The following is a 14,892-nucleotide window of genomic DNA, read 5'->3' on the forward strand; positions in this document are numbered from 1 at the left end:
CGATCGTATCCTAGCACTTACTGGTCTTGTATGACAGTTCGGAGATCGCCGTTCCATCATCAGAGAGATGTCCTGAGTTATTTTGGTTGAGTAGGCTCAGCTCTGGAAGGACGGAAGAAATCCGGGTCAGTTCCAATCGTTCAAATCATTGCGCTTTTCCAAGGCGAGAACCTCGGTCCTCTCGGTGACGATCATTCTGCCTTACTTTTCGTCAACGGTGAAAATCTATGGAGCGATGAAATCAAGGATCGAGTTTCCTCAACCATGGTGAAATGCGACTCTCATTCGATTTCACGAGGGGAAGCATTTGTCCAATTCATCAGACAGAGGAGTGAAGCATGAGCTCAAGCGGCGAAAAGCGCTGACATAATTTCCGACTAGCAGATATTCGATGAAATCGTCAAACTCGAACGCTTGATACGCTTACAATGCTCGAGCGCCGACTACAGTCTTATGGCTTCGATTCCTCCTCTACCTAAAGTTTTATTCGAGCCGTGCTAGCATAAACGGCTGTAACAGCGGCGCGGCGGTGGCGGCGAAAGTCACTTCCTCCCAGATGCCCCTCGAGGCAGCTTAGGCCTGTTCGGTGCTTTGTTCGTGAGAGAGTCTATTTTTTTCTCGCAAATAAATCCAAATTGAGACCTGGGGTTGTAAAAAATATTTCCGATTCGGAGCGGCGGCGACGAGCCGCCGGCCAGCCTGGGGCGAAGATGGGGCAACATCTCTCCTCTCTATCCATCGTGCCTCTCATATTTCTTCATTTTACAGAAAACACACAGCAACAGCCGCGCTCGCTCAAACCGAAAGAAATCCGCCACCTTTTGCGGCCTATTAGAGAGCTCGCACACCTTCGGAGAAAAACCACAGCAGCCCTAAAAAAAACTCAAAATGAAGCAAGAAAAAAACAAGCGTAAGCCACACACGGAAGGATAGGCAACCGCGCGAGTGACATCGAGCGAGAAAAGTTGCACTCTCTAAAAAAGTTCTACGCGACCCCCGCCGCGCGGCGAGTGTTCTGTCGAATCGCTATGAAATATGTCTCTCCTGCGACGGCCGAAGCGGCGGAATCAGTTTGTTTAGGTCGATTGTGGCTTCATTAAAAAAGCTCCAACTGCATCAAATACCAACCACACGAGACCACACCACAATCCGGCGACGTACATTTTTTTCTTGCTCGAGGGATGCCTCATCGTCGGGGATCTCTCTATGAATCCTCGGATGTCTCTTTTCTTTTCGAGAGAACGAGACTGGTCGAGACGTCGATTCTCGGTCGAAGGTTCCCCTCGGTGTTCGTTCTTACTCAACAAATGGAATGTCAGGTGTGCCGGAAAACGAAACCCGATTCAGGATTCGATGCTGATCGGGTGTGTTGTGGGAAACTGGACGAGGCGTCGCTGCTACGGGAACTTTTAGATCTCGCTCGTAGTCGGACGGTCACATCCAGAACGTGAAAACGTCTGATTCGTCGGAATATACCCTTCATTCGGCTCCTGGAGATGGCTGTCGATGCTCCTTCAGAAACACGAGCTTCGCATTTTCCCATCGCCAGACACGGCGAGAGCGGTGCGGGAGCTCGACAAATGAGATAAACTTTGCTTTGATCAGGTTCTTGAGTCGGTTGAGCGCTTCTTGAGAAAACGAACGAAGAATCCATTTTCAATCTTGGCGCTAAATGAGGCGTCTCCTTCAGATTTAATTGTCACCGCTCTGTCGCCCTTTGGTGCATTCGTTCCTCCGTTCATTGGTTGATTCCTTCTCTAATTAAAAATTTGCTTCTTGGCATCCGAGTTCCTCCGTCGGTCTTGGGGCGGGTTCGTTTCTCGATTCGCACTTCTCATAGAGCAGTGCACGCCGATCAGCCATCGGAACGGAGGACGAGCTGACTGATAACGTAGTGACTGACCACCGACAGAATGACTGCCCGGCAAAAGGCTGATCGTCGGTCTGCCTGCCCGACTGATTTGACTGAGTGTTTGACCGACTCCCTGACTAAATATAACGCGGCGCGAGCATCCGAGCGTGACTCTTCGAGCATATCGCTTGGTTCGGCCAATTGTGCATGATTCCAAGGATTTCTGAGTGCGTTTTTCCACTGGGGATTTTTCATCAAATCTCTGCTTGCGAGTTCAGACGATCGATGTAGTGTAGACGAGGCCAAGATTCGCGGATGGCGGCAATCTGTTGTGGCAGTTTCGGATCTGGCGACAAGCGACTTCGAGTGAAGAGGCGGCGGGCGAGCGAGCGACCAAACAAACCGAACAAAGTGATTGAACGCTGAGAGTTTCTTCCCCATAGTGTAGTCGTGTTCTGAGTCCTAATCGTCGACATTCATTTCAGTTGTTGCTTGCCTTCCTACCACCGTCTGTCCGTTTGTCGGCCAGTCTAGCGGTCCGTTCGTTCGTTCGTCCGTCCGCCCTTCCGACGGTATCCGAGTATCTGTCGCGCGCGGCCTGGATGCATGCTGGTAGTTGTCTTTCCTTCTTTCTTCCCCCTTCCTTCCTGAATCTTCGAATGCCAGCCAGCCTTTTGGCCAACCTGCTGCCGGACCGTCTGCAGTCTCACTAGCCATAAACCCAGTCGGACGGCCAGCCGTCTAGCAAGCAAGCAAGCGCGACGGACTACCGAGATTCTTGTACAAAACAAAGGCCACAACGCGTTCGCGGCCGAATTTCTATGAGCAAAGATTTATGGAGAGAAAAAGGAGAATAAGCACCTCGGACTGGACCCTCCGCTGAGCCCAATCAACGTTCGCACACTGCATTCGAGCGAAGCAAGCTTCAGGTCCGACCTGCCACTTGACAAACGAACTGATGGCAGACAAACCACGAACCATCATTTTCTCCTAAATGTCGCATCGGTATCCGCTCTTATTGCTTTCCAGCTCGGAATGGGGAATACGCTCTGAACGCCACCTCGGCGCTACGGGACCGGCAGGAAAAGGGTCACGATACCGATTATCGAGGAAAATTATCGAGCAGGCGAGCTCGCTGTCTCTCTCGGCTGTCACAATTTTGTATTCGGTCGCGCGTGCTCCACTGCTCGGTGGTCTCTCCCCCAGAGCTTCTCCTTCACCTTTGTCGTCGTTGTCGCCGTTGTCGTAGTCTACGTCGGTCGGTTGCTTGTCATATATCGATCACATAGAAGGACACCATTGTTCTCCGTCATATTTCCGAGCTCTCCTTTCTACTGTGGAACACTAAAAATAGAAAGCAGCAGCCGCCGCGGCTAGAATCATTCTTCTGCCACCACCGCGCGCGTGCTACCGCGGGTGGTGTTGGTGTCAGCAGCGGCGGTGGCGGCGGCGACGCTAGTCATGCTAGTGTTGGTAAGGTGACAACGTGTCAACCTCATCATAGCTAGAGCCCCTCCGCCGATGCCACGACAACAGGCGACTCGACAATAAGTTCGACGCACTCCGCGCGGTGTTTCTCAACGTTTGTCTCGAGACCATTTCCAAGCTGATATCAATCACATAGATGATATAGGATCGATGCAAGTTCATTTTCAGAAGCGATTCTCGTATGTCTTTCGCTGATAGAGGAACGGGGTCGCGTCTCAGGACCTTTGGTCGCACGGACGAGGCTTGACCCACTTCCAGTTCAACCCTCAGAGCTCAATCACTGAAGGTTGAAGAGTTTGAGTGGTTTTTTCGACTGTTTCACAAATGCCAGCCGAATGTAAAACAAAAGCAAATGTCAGAATCAGCGCTCATTGCAGAGAAGATTCGACACCGAGGGTGGCAGCAGAAAGTGCCCACCGGCCGGGTGGCCGGCAGGCCCGTCGGTCAGCCGCTCGGTCTCTTCTGGGTCCCGAGCCTGGTCCCGGCTCAGTCGACAGCGACGACGACAACAGCGCCGCGCTTGATGATGGGGCATTGTTTGAGGTGGAGGAGATGAAAGCTGTTCCTCTCGGTTGTCGTTGTCGTCGTCTCTTTTTGAAAGAACCATTGCGGCAGCTTCCAGTCTTCTCAAATATGTGCGCGACTGACACGACAGCATAGTTTCATCAACATAGCCGCGGCTGGTGTAGAAACCATTTGGAAGGCGTAGAGAGGTCTCTATCAAGCAACTCAACACAAACACTGTCTGGCCAGAAGTTTCCAACAGCACAAACGAGCGTCTAATGAAATTTGAAACATCTGAGAGGCAAAACTGTGAATGGGATTCAATCACCTCCGACTTCAGCGCTGGCATCACCTTCTTTCCGATACGTAGATTTCCGAGCGGCTCTTTTTCCCAAGGTTTCGAATCAGATTCCACCCTTCAAACGGCATGGGTGCTCACAGCCGGAAACCTAAGACTCGAGTAGACGAACGGCCGAGGGTAAACTAACCGGGAAGGACGAAAAATGTAGCTGGCGACGCAACCTCGAGAAAAGGGACAAAAGCATTGTCTTGAGTTTTGTCTCCTCCCTATCCATCCATCCATCCTTCCATTCAGTCATTCGGTCGGTCGTTCGTTCGTTCATTCATTCATCCATTCATTGGGCCGTTCGTTTGCGGCTGCTGATGATGTTGGCGCCGCTGCTGGTGCTCACTCTTTCTTTTCTAATCTTAATCAGATCATAGCAGTAAAAGAACAGAGACTTTCGTTTTATCTTCTCGCTCGGCATATTACCCGGGATTCCGACTCTTCGACTGCTGCTGCAACAGCAGCATCAGCACAAACTATCTCATACCACATAACCGACCCAGAACGATCCGTCTAGAGACCAACGGGCTTCTCCGGTGAGACATCACTACAGCGTCGGGGAGTCCGCGTCATGGAGGAGCATCAACTAGAGACGCCTTGGAGCGGGAGATTTGCCGCAAAAGTCAAGGCCTCCCCGCTCGAAATTGAGCGCCTTCCAGCGAGGAGATGAGCTTACACGAACTCCTGGCGATCTCCGGGACCGATCGGAAAGTGCCAGAGGTTGGCGGACCTCCCGCAAATTCGCTCGACATGCACGAAACGCAACGGAAAAAGACCTGTTGTTTACCCGAAGAATTCTGGCCTAGCTATTGGTGCTGCTGCTGCTGCCTGAGCCGCCGCCATCGCTGAAGCCGCTGGGCCACTCGACTCGAAACCATTGTTCAGCAAGGAACGAACAGCCTTTGAAACGGAGATATTCTTCCTTGAATCATCCTCTGACTGTTGGCATCGTTCTCCCAGCCAAGCAGTCACTCAGCTAAATGCAATTCATCTATTTATCCCTTTCTTGTGAACGCTTTCGTACAAGTTCGCCATGCGCAGCAATGTTTCTGAGCTCTGAGCTCGTGGGTCGTGGATACATCACTGATAGTGGAACAGGTATGAATAAATTAACTCAGGAAACTAAGGATTAAGTTTGATCCGCGGGACTGCCAATGGGAAGATTCGAACGGATTCCTAGAAACGAATACCCAGAGACGTAACTTTTCCCGATTCAAAGGTCGCCCAATGTTGCTGGGCTACGTTTGTTTGTGGAAAATAAGGACCACAGGACGCGAGCTCGATAGCCATCCGCGATAAAGAGCGCCGCCGAGATCACTACGAGATCGCTGTGGCTAGAAGGCAAGCTTCTTCCATTGAGAAACGGCGGCGATATTCGATCAGCGAGCCGGCTCGCTATCTGTTGCTCGAGATCGTGATCGTTTTTCGAGTCAATCAAGCCGAAACACGAATCACCAATTGTCATTGGCCGGTAGATAGGGTTCAGACCCTGTGTTCAAGGGCTTCCACCGGTCGCTCGCATACTCGATCTCATATTTGCGCTCTTGGCATCTCTGAGCTAGGAGGGTTTGATTCTCTGTCGACTCCGTCTATCGATTCAGGATCGACAATGCTACCGCGACGGTCTCGACAGAGAGCTAGAAGCCGAAGCCATCAAATGTTGCCGCATCATCATCATCGTAGTCATGATCATCATCATGATCCGTAGGGTTCACCGGTGTCGAAGGCTCTGCCCGAGTCAGAGCAGTGCTAATGCTGGCGCAGTGGCTAGTCGGCACAGTTGTGGATGTTCATTTTCCCCGTGTTCATTCTTCTTTGCTTCTTCCCTACTTCGAGAGTAGGAGAAACGCTCGCATCGCCAGATGACGGACCCAGGATCGCAGAGATAGATTTCCATTGTTTAACCACTAGGACCGACCAACCATCCACCCGAGCAACCGCTCTCTATATATAGAGATATGAGTCTGAACACTGCAGTTACCGATACAGACATTAGCGACCCGATGGCAATGCTGCCGCCAACACCACCGAGCCGCAGTTAGCGTGCTCGGAGCCGCGCACGTTCTACCGTAACTGAGACATCGACCGGGGCGACTCGACCCGACCCGCTCGGCAGTCGTAAACAGGGACGGCATGCGTCGGCCGGATACCCTAAACACACCGTTTAGGAATCAAACAAGAAAGAAACGATGGCGATGATCATCATCGTGCGCCTGATGATTGTACCGCGTTCTAGGACACACAGTAGGTAAGAAGGATGGGGCCATCCCGGTGGCTACACATATTGGAAGACGAAGCGACCGACATCATTCATCTGTGTGTTTGGCAAGCGTCTCCTAATCCGAATCGTCACCGACCAATCAATTTGGAATCACGAGCAGCGCAATGATGGCTTGGATTATCCACGGGGATCACAGACGTAGCGATGTAGGCTTCTTACGCCAATATCTTCCCCACGATTCGTCTATTTCTCCTATCGACAGAGAGACGGACGGACGGTCGGTCGCATAGACGGCTGGATGGATGAATAGGGGGAAATAAGGAACTCGATGCTGCCACGCGGCTCTGTGCGGGCGTTTAGACCCGGGTCGGCAAAGAGTCGAGGGAGGATGCCGGAGCTTGTCCGGCCGACTTAATCCAAATCACAGAAGTCCCTTTGAGGAACAGCAGCAGCAGCAGCGATCGAAGGAGAAGGCCGCTCTCGCATCGCAACCAGCAAGGAGGACCAACTCTGGGAATAAGACCCCGACCGATACGTAGGCGCGGGGACACACGGGAGAGCCGAGAGCTCGGAACGCCGAAGAAATCGTCTATTTTTGTTGCTTATTAACAAGAGAGATTATTTTTGTTATTGTAGGATATAGGAGCGCTCCCTGTTTTTGTTCTTAGGGAACAAAGGTCTGCGGGCGGGAGCGGGCCGACAGACGAACAGACAGTCGGCAGGCGGGTGAGCGGGCTTGCGGGTGGATAGTCGGTCCATCTGGCTCTTGGTCTGTCCACCTGTCTGTCGGTCCATCCGTCCGCCCGCTCGTCCTTGCGTCTTCTCTCCCGGCACTGTGCTCTCGAGATCTGGATGATGGTCTTTCGTTCCAGCGGAGGTGAGCGGCCGATATACACAGCGGTAGATATCGGCCCCCGCTCCGATAGCGCCCTTATTGGAATGCCCTCTGACATGCGGGTGATAGCCGAACGAGTGAGAAGACGGCCGAGAAGCGCACTGACTGAGCGAGTGACACTGGCGACTCATTGTTGGTCACGAGAGTATCTGTTGAAAACTCCGCTCAACGAGTAGCCCCTGTCGCTCTTGGCCAATCTGTCCGTCCCAGGGTGCCCGACAGCGAGGCTCTAGCGACACATTTCATATCGAACAAACGAAAACTCCGACTCTTGAACTCCCTTTACCAACTTGGCTCGGTCGGACGCGCGGACGGACAGGCCGGCGGGCGGGCGGGCGGGCGGGCGGCCTACCGGACCCGCTCAGTGACTGGTCACCTTATCCGTCATCAAGCTGTCATCTGAGCCGTGGCGACCTGCGCTGGCGCTGGTCGAACCTAGTGAGGGAAAAATGAGCCATTTTTGCCAGACACTCTAATCCGCATTGGGCGTCGTCGTTGATGTTGTCGTTGCCACCGTTGTCTGTCCAACTAGTCCGGGCGGCGGCGGTCGCGGCGCCGTTCGACTAAGCCGCCTCAGATTTCGCGCAGTACCATCGGCAGGCAAGCAAGCAAGCAAGCAGCCAGCCAGCCAGCCGTCAATGTCTTTTGACAAGCCAATTATAGTGTGTATCTGTCATTCTGTCGGTCGGTCAGTCCGTCCGTCTACTAGCTGGCCGGTAGCTCGGATGGTCAGACTTCAAATTTTCTCCCGGTTTGGGAGTGAACAATTCGACCTACCGGTCGTGATTTGCGCGTGTCTCCGATTTCAACGGTTGCGGCAGCATCGAGAGCGACGTCCATGCCGCACAGCTCGAAACAAATAGAAGTTTCCGTAGTTTTGAGGATTTTGGGCCCGGAAAGCATGGTGTCGAGACGGGAGTGGAAAAAGGTGATCATCCGATGGAATCAGTCGATCGGTTCTGTCATTTTTGTGGAGATCGGTCCGTGTCGCACTTTCAGAGAGCGCCTCAGAGAAAACGCCCTGAACTGCGTGACCTGGAAATGTGTTCGCTTGGCGCATGATTTCGTTTCTCGATGTTTGACAAGCTTGAGGAGCGATAAATAAAGAGTCAAAAATCAGCTGAACAACAATGAACACGCCAGCACTTGGGTAAAGTCATCGATAAATATTCTTGCGCTACATGAACGCGAGTCGTTAGCGGGAGCGGAGGACATCGTTGCGTGCTACGACTCAACTCTGATCCACTCCATTCACAGTTCAACTTTCAATTTCGGCTCCATTTTTCGAGCGTTCGTTAGCTGCCTCTACTCCATCTGTATATGCACAAAACTTCTACAACTCTGACCCCAGTTCATTTTCTCCAAGAGCCTGGAGATGGAACCAGAAGGCACTCCGATGCCAACGCCATTTCGTAATTAGAATGGCAGACGCGAATATTCCCAATACAGGTGAAAGGATCGGTGAACGAAGCGGAAGTCGAGAGTCAGACATGGAAAAAACTCAGGAGAGTTTTGAGAGAGGTTCCTCCATACGGAAGGGCATGTCAGGGCTGTTCAAACACGAAGCTTGACACGTCGATTTTGAATTCACGACACGCTCGCCATAGCGCGACTTCTCACCTGGTCAAACACGACGTTCCCTCGGAATCTGGCCAACGATTTGTGATCGACAAAACGGCTCGCAATCGCGTCCTCATGCGCATCACGAGAAAACTCTCCTGTCTTGAGGAGGTCCGTGACAGTGGTCCCCTTGAATGATTCCTATTCTGTCCCATAGAAATCCCATACGAAGGGAGCGTATCATATTATTTTCGATCGGCTGGCGCCTCATATCGGCTTCATGATTCAGGGATCAGACTATCGAGCCCTGGACGGCGACTAGAAATCTCCAAATGATGTATCCCCTTCCTCGGGAGACAATTTCACCAGAGATTAAGGGAGCATCTATGGAAGAGCACAGTTTTGGACTTGGTCAGCAAAGTGTAATGGGTTGTCGAAGCACTCGATCGTCCCCCGTTCGTTTGGTCGATCGGTCTGTCGGTCGGTCGCCATATCGTCTCAATACTTCACTCGCTCACTAATGTGTCGGAAGAGTCTCTTACTCTCCCGGGTCTCCTAACTCTGCGGATCTAACACTATTAGAGGCTGTCAACGGAGATTGGTGGATCGAACTGGTGAGCGAGCAAGCGGTCGTTCTTTTGGCCCATACCAAGTGTAAGTTCTCCTCGTGCCCACTGGTCCCCTTGTCCGTTTGCAGTAGTGGAAGTCATTTCCCTCCTTTTCATTTTCTTCTTCGTTTCGCTGTCGCCGTCATCACCGGAGAGCTTTCACCCGGTTCTTCATCGAAATCGGCAATGTGTGTCCGTCCGAGCTGAATGGCACCGGCTCGCTCCGGTCTAGCTCTCCGAGCGAGCAAGTTGCTAGTGGTCTCTCAATATGATTATTATTATCTCGTCAGCGGTTGTCAACTGCATTAAGCGTAATGCTAAGGTGGTCTTCGGTTGTCGTCGTCGTCTACTCGGTGGTGTTTTGTCGTTGTCGTAGCAGAGCGGACGACCAGCCGTCCGGCCGGCAGGCCGACTGACCGACCCACCAAGCGAACGGGCGACAAACCCGGGATGTATCAGTACCGAGAAATCCGAATCTCATCCAGGATCGGCGATTGAGTGCTTCCCTTCAATGATCGAAAACCAAGTGACGGAAACTGTCGGGATATATCCCTCGAGCCTGAGGACGGAATTCATCTGTTCAGCGTGAGGTCTGGGACGCAACATTCTTTCTCGGAGATTCTCAGTCCTCGCTCAAGTTGCAGGAAATCACGAAAATTGGAGTGATGGCGCTGACTGCGGAGCTACCACGAGGCCCGGAAAAGAGCTGCCAAAATGAACAAGGCAGACATCTCCTGTTCGAACCAAGCTCATCTGTTCTCTCCAGCCAGAGGGAGGATTGTTCCCGACGATATTTCACTTGATCTGCGGCATTGTTTCCGCTGGACTCTCTCCTCAGCGTCTGCTCGTTGTCACAACAATCTTTTATCAAATTATATCCTTCGATCGACAATGAATGGAACAGACCCAGCCCCGACATCCATGGATGTGTGTCTGAAGAATGAATCATGAGTAGTCCATCGTCCAATCTTTACTTGACATATAAACGCTCCCGCCATAGCCTTCCTAATCCTTCCCTATCGCCCACGCTCGCTCGTGGATCAGAAGGGAAAAAGGGAAGGGGGGAGGGGCTCATCGAGAAACTCGTGAGGGTCGCTGCGCGGAGGGTCTTCATCTGCATCGTATGACAATAATCCGCTGACCAAACCAACGATAAGTCTATTGGCGGACAATCGATTCTCTTGCCCAATCTTCCGCAAGTATGAGGGACGCGGACCTACGACGACGCGACGCTGATTCTGACCGTGTCGGATTCCGGAGCCGTTAAAATCTCCCTCACTGTATATTCAGACTCCTTTCTCCCTCGAAATTCTCTCGAGTTGTCGGATCTCACTGGGTGCTGTCGCCTACACCGTCGTTGCTGTCGACGATGACGAGAACAGTGGGAACCCGTCGCTCGAGCAGTTTCAACAACAAACCAACGCGCCAGGTGATCGCGGCTGGCGAGCGGCAAGCGTGCCTCTCCGCTAGCAAAAGAGTTCACGCGCCTTTTCCTCGTAAATCGCTTCCAAGTCTCATCTGATTGTTCTTTCGATTGACTGCCTTGTCTGGCCATCCCTTGATTCTCTTTGATTCCTTTCTCCAAAATCCCGTGATCCGTCTCAGGAAGCGATGTTTGATTCTAGTTCGGCGCTCGCTTCGAAATAAGGAAAAAAATTGGAATAATAGAGGGCCTTCATTTTCGAGCCGACTGCGCCGTCTCGCTCCGTCTCTCGGATGAGCTCTAGTTAGATATTGGGAACGAAGAGACGTACGATTCAAGTGCGACCGATCGGTGCCGTGCCAGCGGTGCTGTGTCGACGCCGCCGCCCGTGTTCTGGCTCAATCTCAGAGTGAGGTGATTTGCTCGAGCGGTTACGGCACGGGAGAGACAATGCGGCTTTAAATGCAGCCGAATCATCTAAGAAAAGAGGGCGGCGCGCTATCTGAGCAGAACAGGTCCAAAAATAGGCTACGACTCTGGAAAGTCATCTGTTTTCCTGTGAAAACAGCCACCAGGTTACAATTCTGCGCGACCTCTTCTCCCCGTCGATGAATGTCGATGACGACTCCAACGTGACAATGCTTTCGGAGGAAGCGGGCAAGAACCGGCTCACATCGGATGACCCTCGAACTTTCCGCTCAACCACTCGATTGCGGAGAGTCGGTAGCGGAGGTTCTCTTCATCCTTTGCTTTTACTTGGCGGCGACGTCTGCGTCGTCGTCACAAAACGTTCATTCAAATCAGCATTCGTTGAGAGGCCGCCCCGCCCTCGAGCCCCCGGAGAAAAAAAATCTGATTGGTCCAGGGCTGCCATTCGACCGAACGAGCAACGGGGCGAACGTCGAAGCATGGCAAGACATATTTCATCTTTTGTGCTCGCGGAATCGGTACCGGATCGGCAGTGAATACTATTTTCTGGATAACGCCGCTCTCTCGTACGGTCGCGCCGAAGTCATCAACAGAGACGACAAAGAGCAGGATGAAAAACGAAATTCATGTTTCCGAACTCCAGAAACAGAGACGACAGCGGCGGAGCGGCCGCGGCCACGGCGCGGCGGTAGTAACAGCGAGTCACAGAAAGAGCAACGAGTCAGATCAGAGTTATGACGGCAGTGCCCTTCACGCGGACGTTGACTTGGTGAAATCTCTTACGGCAGAGAAATTTGTTCCGGAGTAATTATGACGTTGGGCGCATCGGGCAACCGGGAGGGTTTAAAAAACGAAACTTAGTGGCGAAATTAACTCATAATATTTTTATTAGGTCTTCAACGTCGCTGGAGCTTAATGATGGTCATCGTCTCCATACCTCAGCACGTCGGAGAGCGAGCCGCATGGCAGACACATATCAGGCGTCCAAGAAATCGGGAAGCAGAGGGGAAGTTGTGTTATGAGGTAGAATAATATAGAGAAATGAGGAAAAGGTCCAGAAAATGGGCGAAAGAAGAACAGCGATGTTTAGCATGGAGGAATGTAGCAGGATTCCCGTCGATTGCCAAATCCTCGTCGCGTCGCCACATAGCAGAAGGCATAATACGAACGGAATATTTTTTTCCAGGTTCGGAAGTTTTCGTCTCTGATTTGCTGTGCAAATCGACGAAAGTGTGGGAACAGGCACAATTTTCCTGGCGCGTCATGCGACTTCTCTCAACTCGCGGCTCCGGTCTGGCTGATCGCGACGGCGGCAGCGTCAATCCTCTGTCGATCCGTCTGCCGTCTCGAAGTAATTTACGCGCGACGGAGGGACAGAAATGAAGCGAACCGCGATCTGCGGAGCGATACATGCCATCCAGCGGGAGAACGCAGCGCATGGTGCCATTCGGTGACGAGATCGTGCATCTCATCGTTCCATGCTTTGTCACTGATCATCTGACCGGCTCTGCGAAGGTCTTCCTGATGCTTCAGACGGTCTGGTACGGGTCCAGACAAGATGATTCCAAAACCTATACCTCGCGGGGAATCCTCCAAGACCCTAGAAGTTCGAAGTCCACGATGAAGATTGTTGGATCGTGTGGAAAGTCGTGGCTGACCTATCCGAGCAACGTGAACGGCTCCGTCGGGGGAAGATGAGGGAGCTCTTGCCGCCACAATTTGTAGTTTATCAGTTTCCTTTTTTATCTTTTTCAAAGCCGCAGCATCAACACGAGTGAAGTTGTCAAGTTGTCGCCGATAATACCGAACGCTCTTCAATAAACAGGAATGGAGCCGAATATGATAATATATTCGCGATGCTTCTACCTTGTTCCTCTGTTCGGCCTTTCTCTATAAAGTCGCAGATCCGAAATAGATTCGGGTTTCTCTATGGTTTGAAGAATATTGAGAAAATACATCTCGGTGTTCCATTGAAGAAGCGCCTTCCAAAACTCTTGGATTGAAAGGCGCTGAACGAATTCGCGAAGATCGGAAATTACCGACGCCGCCGTGCCACCGCTCCTCCGGGGAAAAATAATCATCAATGGATATAACATTTGAAATTATTCCGAGCGAAATTCTGGCAGATCTTCGAGAGGCGGCAAAACTGAACGTGGAATTGAAATGGAATTCCAAATGTGTCATCGAAGATGCAAGAAGCGTCAGTCAGACAGACAGTCAGTCGACGGAAGAGATAACGTCGTTTGAGCTAGCTCAGCGCAGCATGTTGACCCGTCAACGAATCATCTGTCATAAAAGTTCGCTTCATTTCCTTTTTCTTCTGCATATAAACGAAAAATCGGGCGAGATAGCAAACATTTGATCTCATTGCCATCTCGACAGGTTTTTAGCAGACATTAATTTTTGGTCCGACGCTCGTTCCTCCGTTTCGATCGACGGACGGTCGTCAGCTTGGCTGCTGCCATCTTTCGCCGCGTGCTTCGCGGTATTCCATCTATTTCTCTCTGCATTATCCCTAAGCTATGACCCCGACGGTCGATTTGGGGAAAGTACGAAGTCGTATTGAAGGCATGGCGTTCATTCCGTTCACTGAATCAGGTTGTATTTTACTCATTCGCTCGCGCCCATTCCAGGCGCACGCCTCTCCGTAACAAACAGGGGGTTCCGGTCGCACATGTCGCATCTTTACTTAAAGCTTCTTTTTTTGTTTTCCGAAATATGGCCTACATTCTCTTCTCTGTTGTGTCTCTTCGTTCCCATTGAACCGACCGCCGACCTGCCGAGCATGCGACTATTGAGTATAGCCGACCGGGCTCGAGTCAAGACTATGGAGGAACGCGAGCGATAGATTCTCGTTACGGCAATTTTTTATTCGAGTGCACCTGACGCTGTCCTCGTCATCGTCGTTCGTAGTGCATTCTTTTCGGATTTTTTTCCATTTCATTCTCAGCGGCGTTCTATTCTTGATGACTCCTTCGGAGCGAATCTCGTTCCCCTCTCTGAACTCAAATGTATTGCGTCGGAATCTTCCACGGCTCAATTCCTGGGAGGAACATGATGTCCGCGTCCTACAATTTAACCATCTTTCCACCTCCTCTCGGAATCCGAGCCGCAGGCTGAGCCACCACGTCCCCCGTCTGCGATCGGATTTGCTTTGTTGAGTATGTACTAAACAAAATGATTCTGATGGTCCATGTGTTCCATCGGTAAAAATAGTCTCACGACAGGTGAGCCAAAGCAACACTCCGCCAGAGGTATCTGGTCGGTAACTGAACGACAGCGTCACACACACCGCACCACTTCTGGAATTCTCATGAACTGATGGTTACCCTCTTAACTACAGACGAGATGGGTTTACCGAGCGACACAGCAGCGGCAATCCATCCAACGAGCAGCCCGTTCGTCTGTACGTCCCGCAGAAAGCCAGTCACTCAGACGACCGGATCTCCTCGAGAGCCGTGAGGAGTATACCGACAGGTAGCCGACCGGCAAACCACCACATGATCGCGATGTGCTAATCTAATGAACTAATGTGTTGAAAACGTTCGCGAATTGCGCACATCACT

At 51.7% G+C, this 14,892-nt stretch overlaps 1 protein-coding gene across 1 annotated transcript in view; it reads right to left on the reverse strand.

Moving 5' to 3' along the window:
- The window catches only part of LOC100905050 (sal-like protein 1), a 63,442-nt gene that overhangs the window by 19,098 nt on the left and 29,452 nt on the right, over nt 1-14,892 (reverse strand). The window contains exon 2 of the mRNA XM_029111697.1: nt 22-102. Coding sequence (XP_028967530.1) covers nt 22-102 — 81 coding nt within the window. The remainder of the gene's footprint in view (nt 1-21; nt 103-14,892) is intronic.

Source organism: Galendromus occidentalis, unplaced genomic scaffold, assembly GCF_000255335.2.
Source record: "Galendromus occidentalis unplaced genomic scaffold, Mocc_1.1 scf7180000077460, whole genome shotgun sequence".
In the NCBI taxonomy this organism is placed as follows: Eukaryota; Metazoa; Arthropoda; class Arachnida; order Mesostigmata; family Phytoseiidae; genus Galendromus; species Galendromus occidentalis.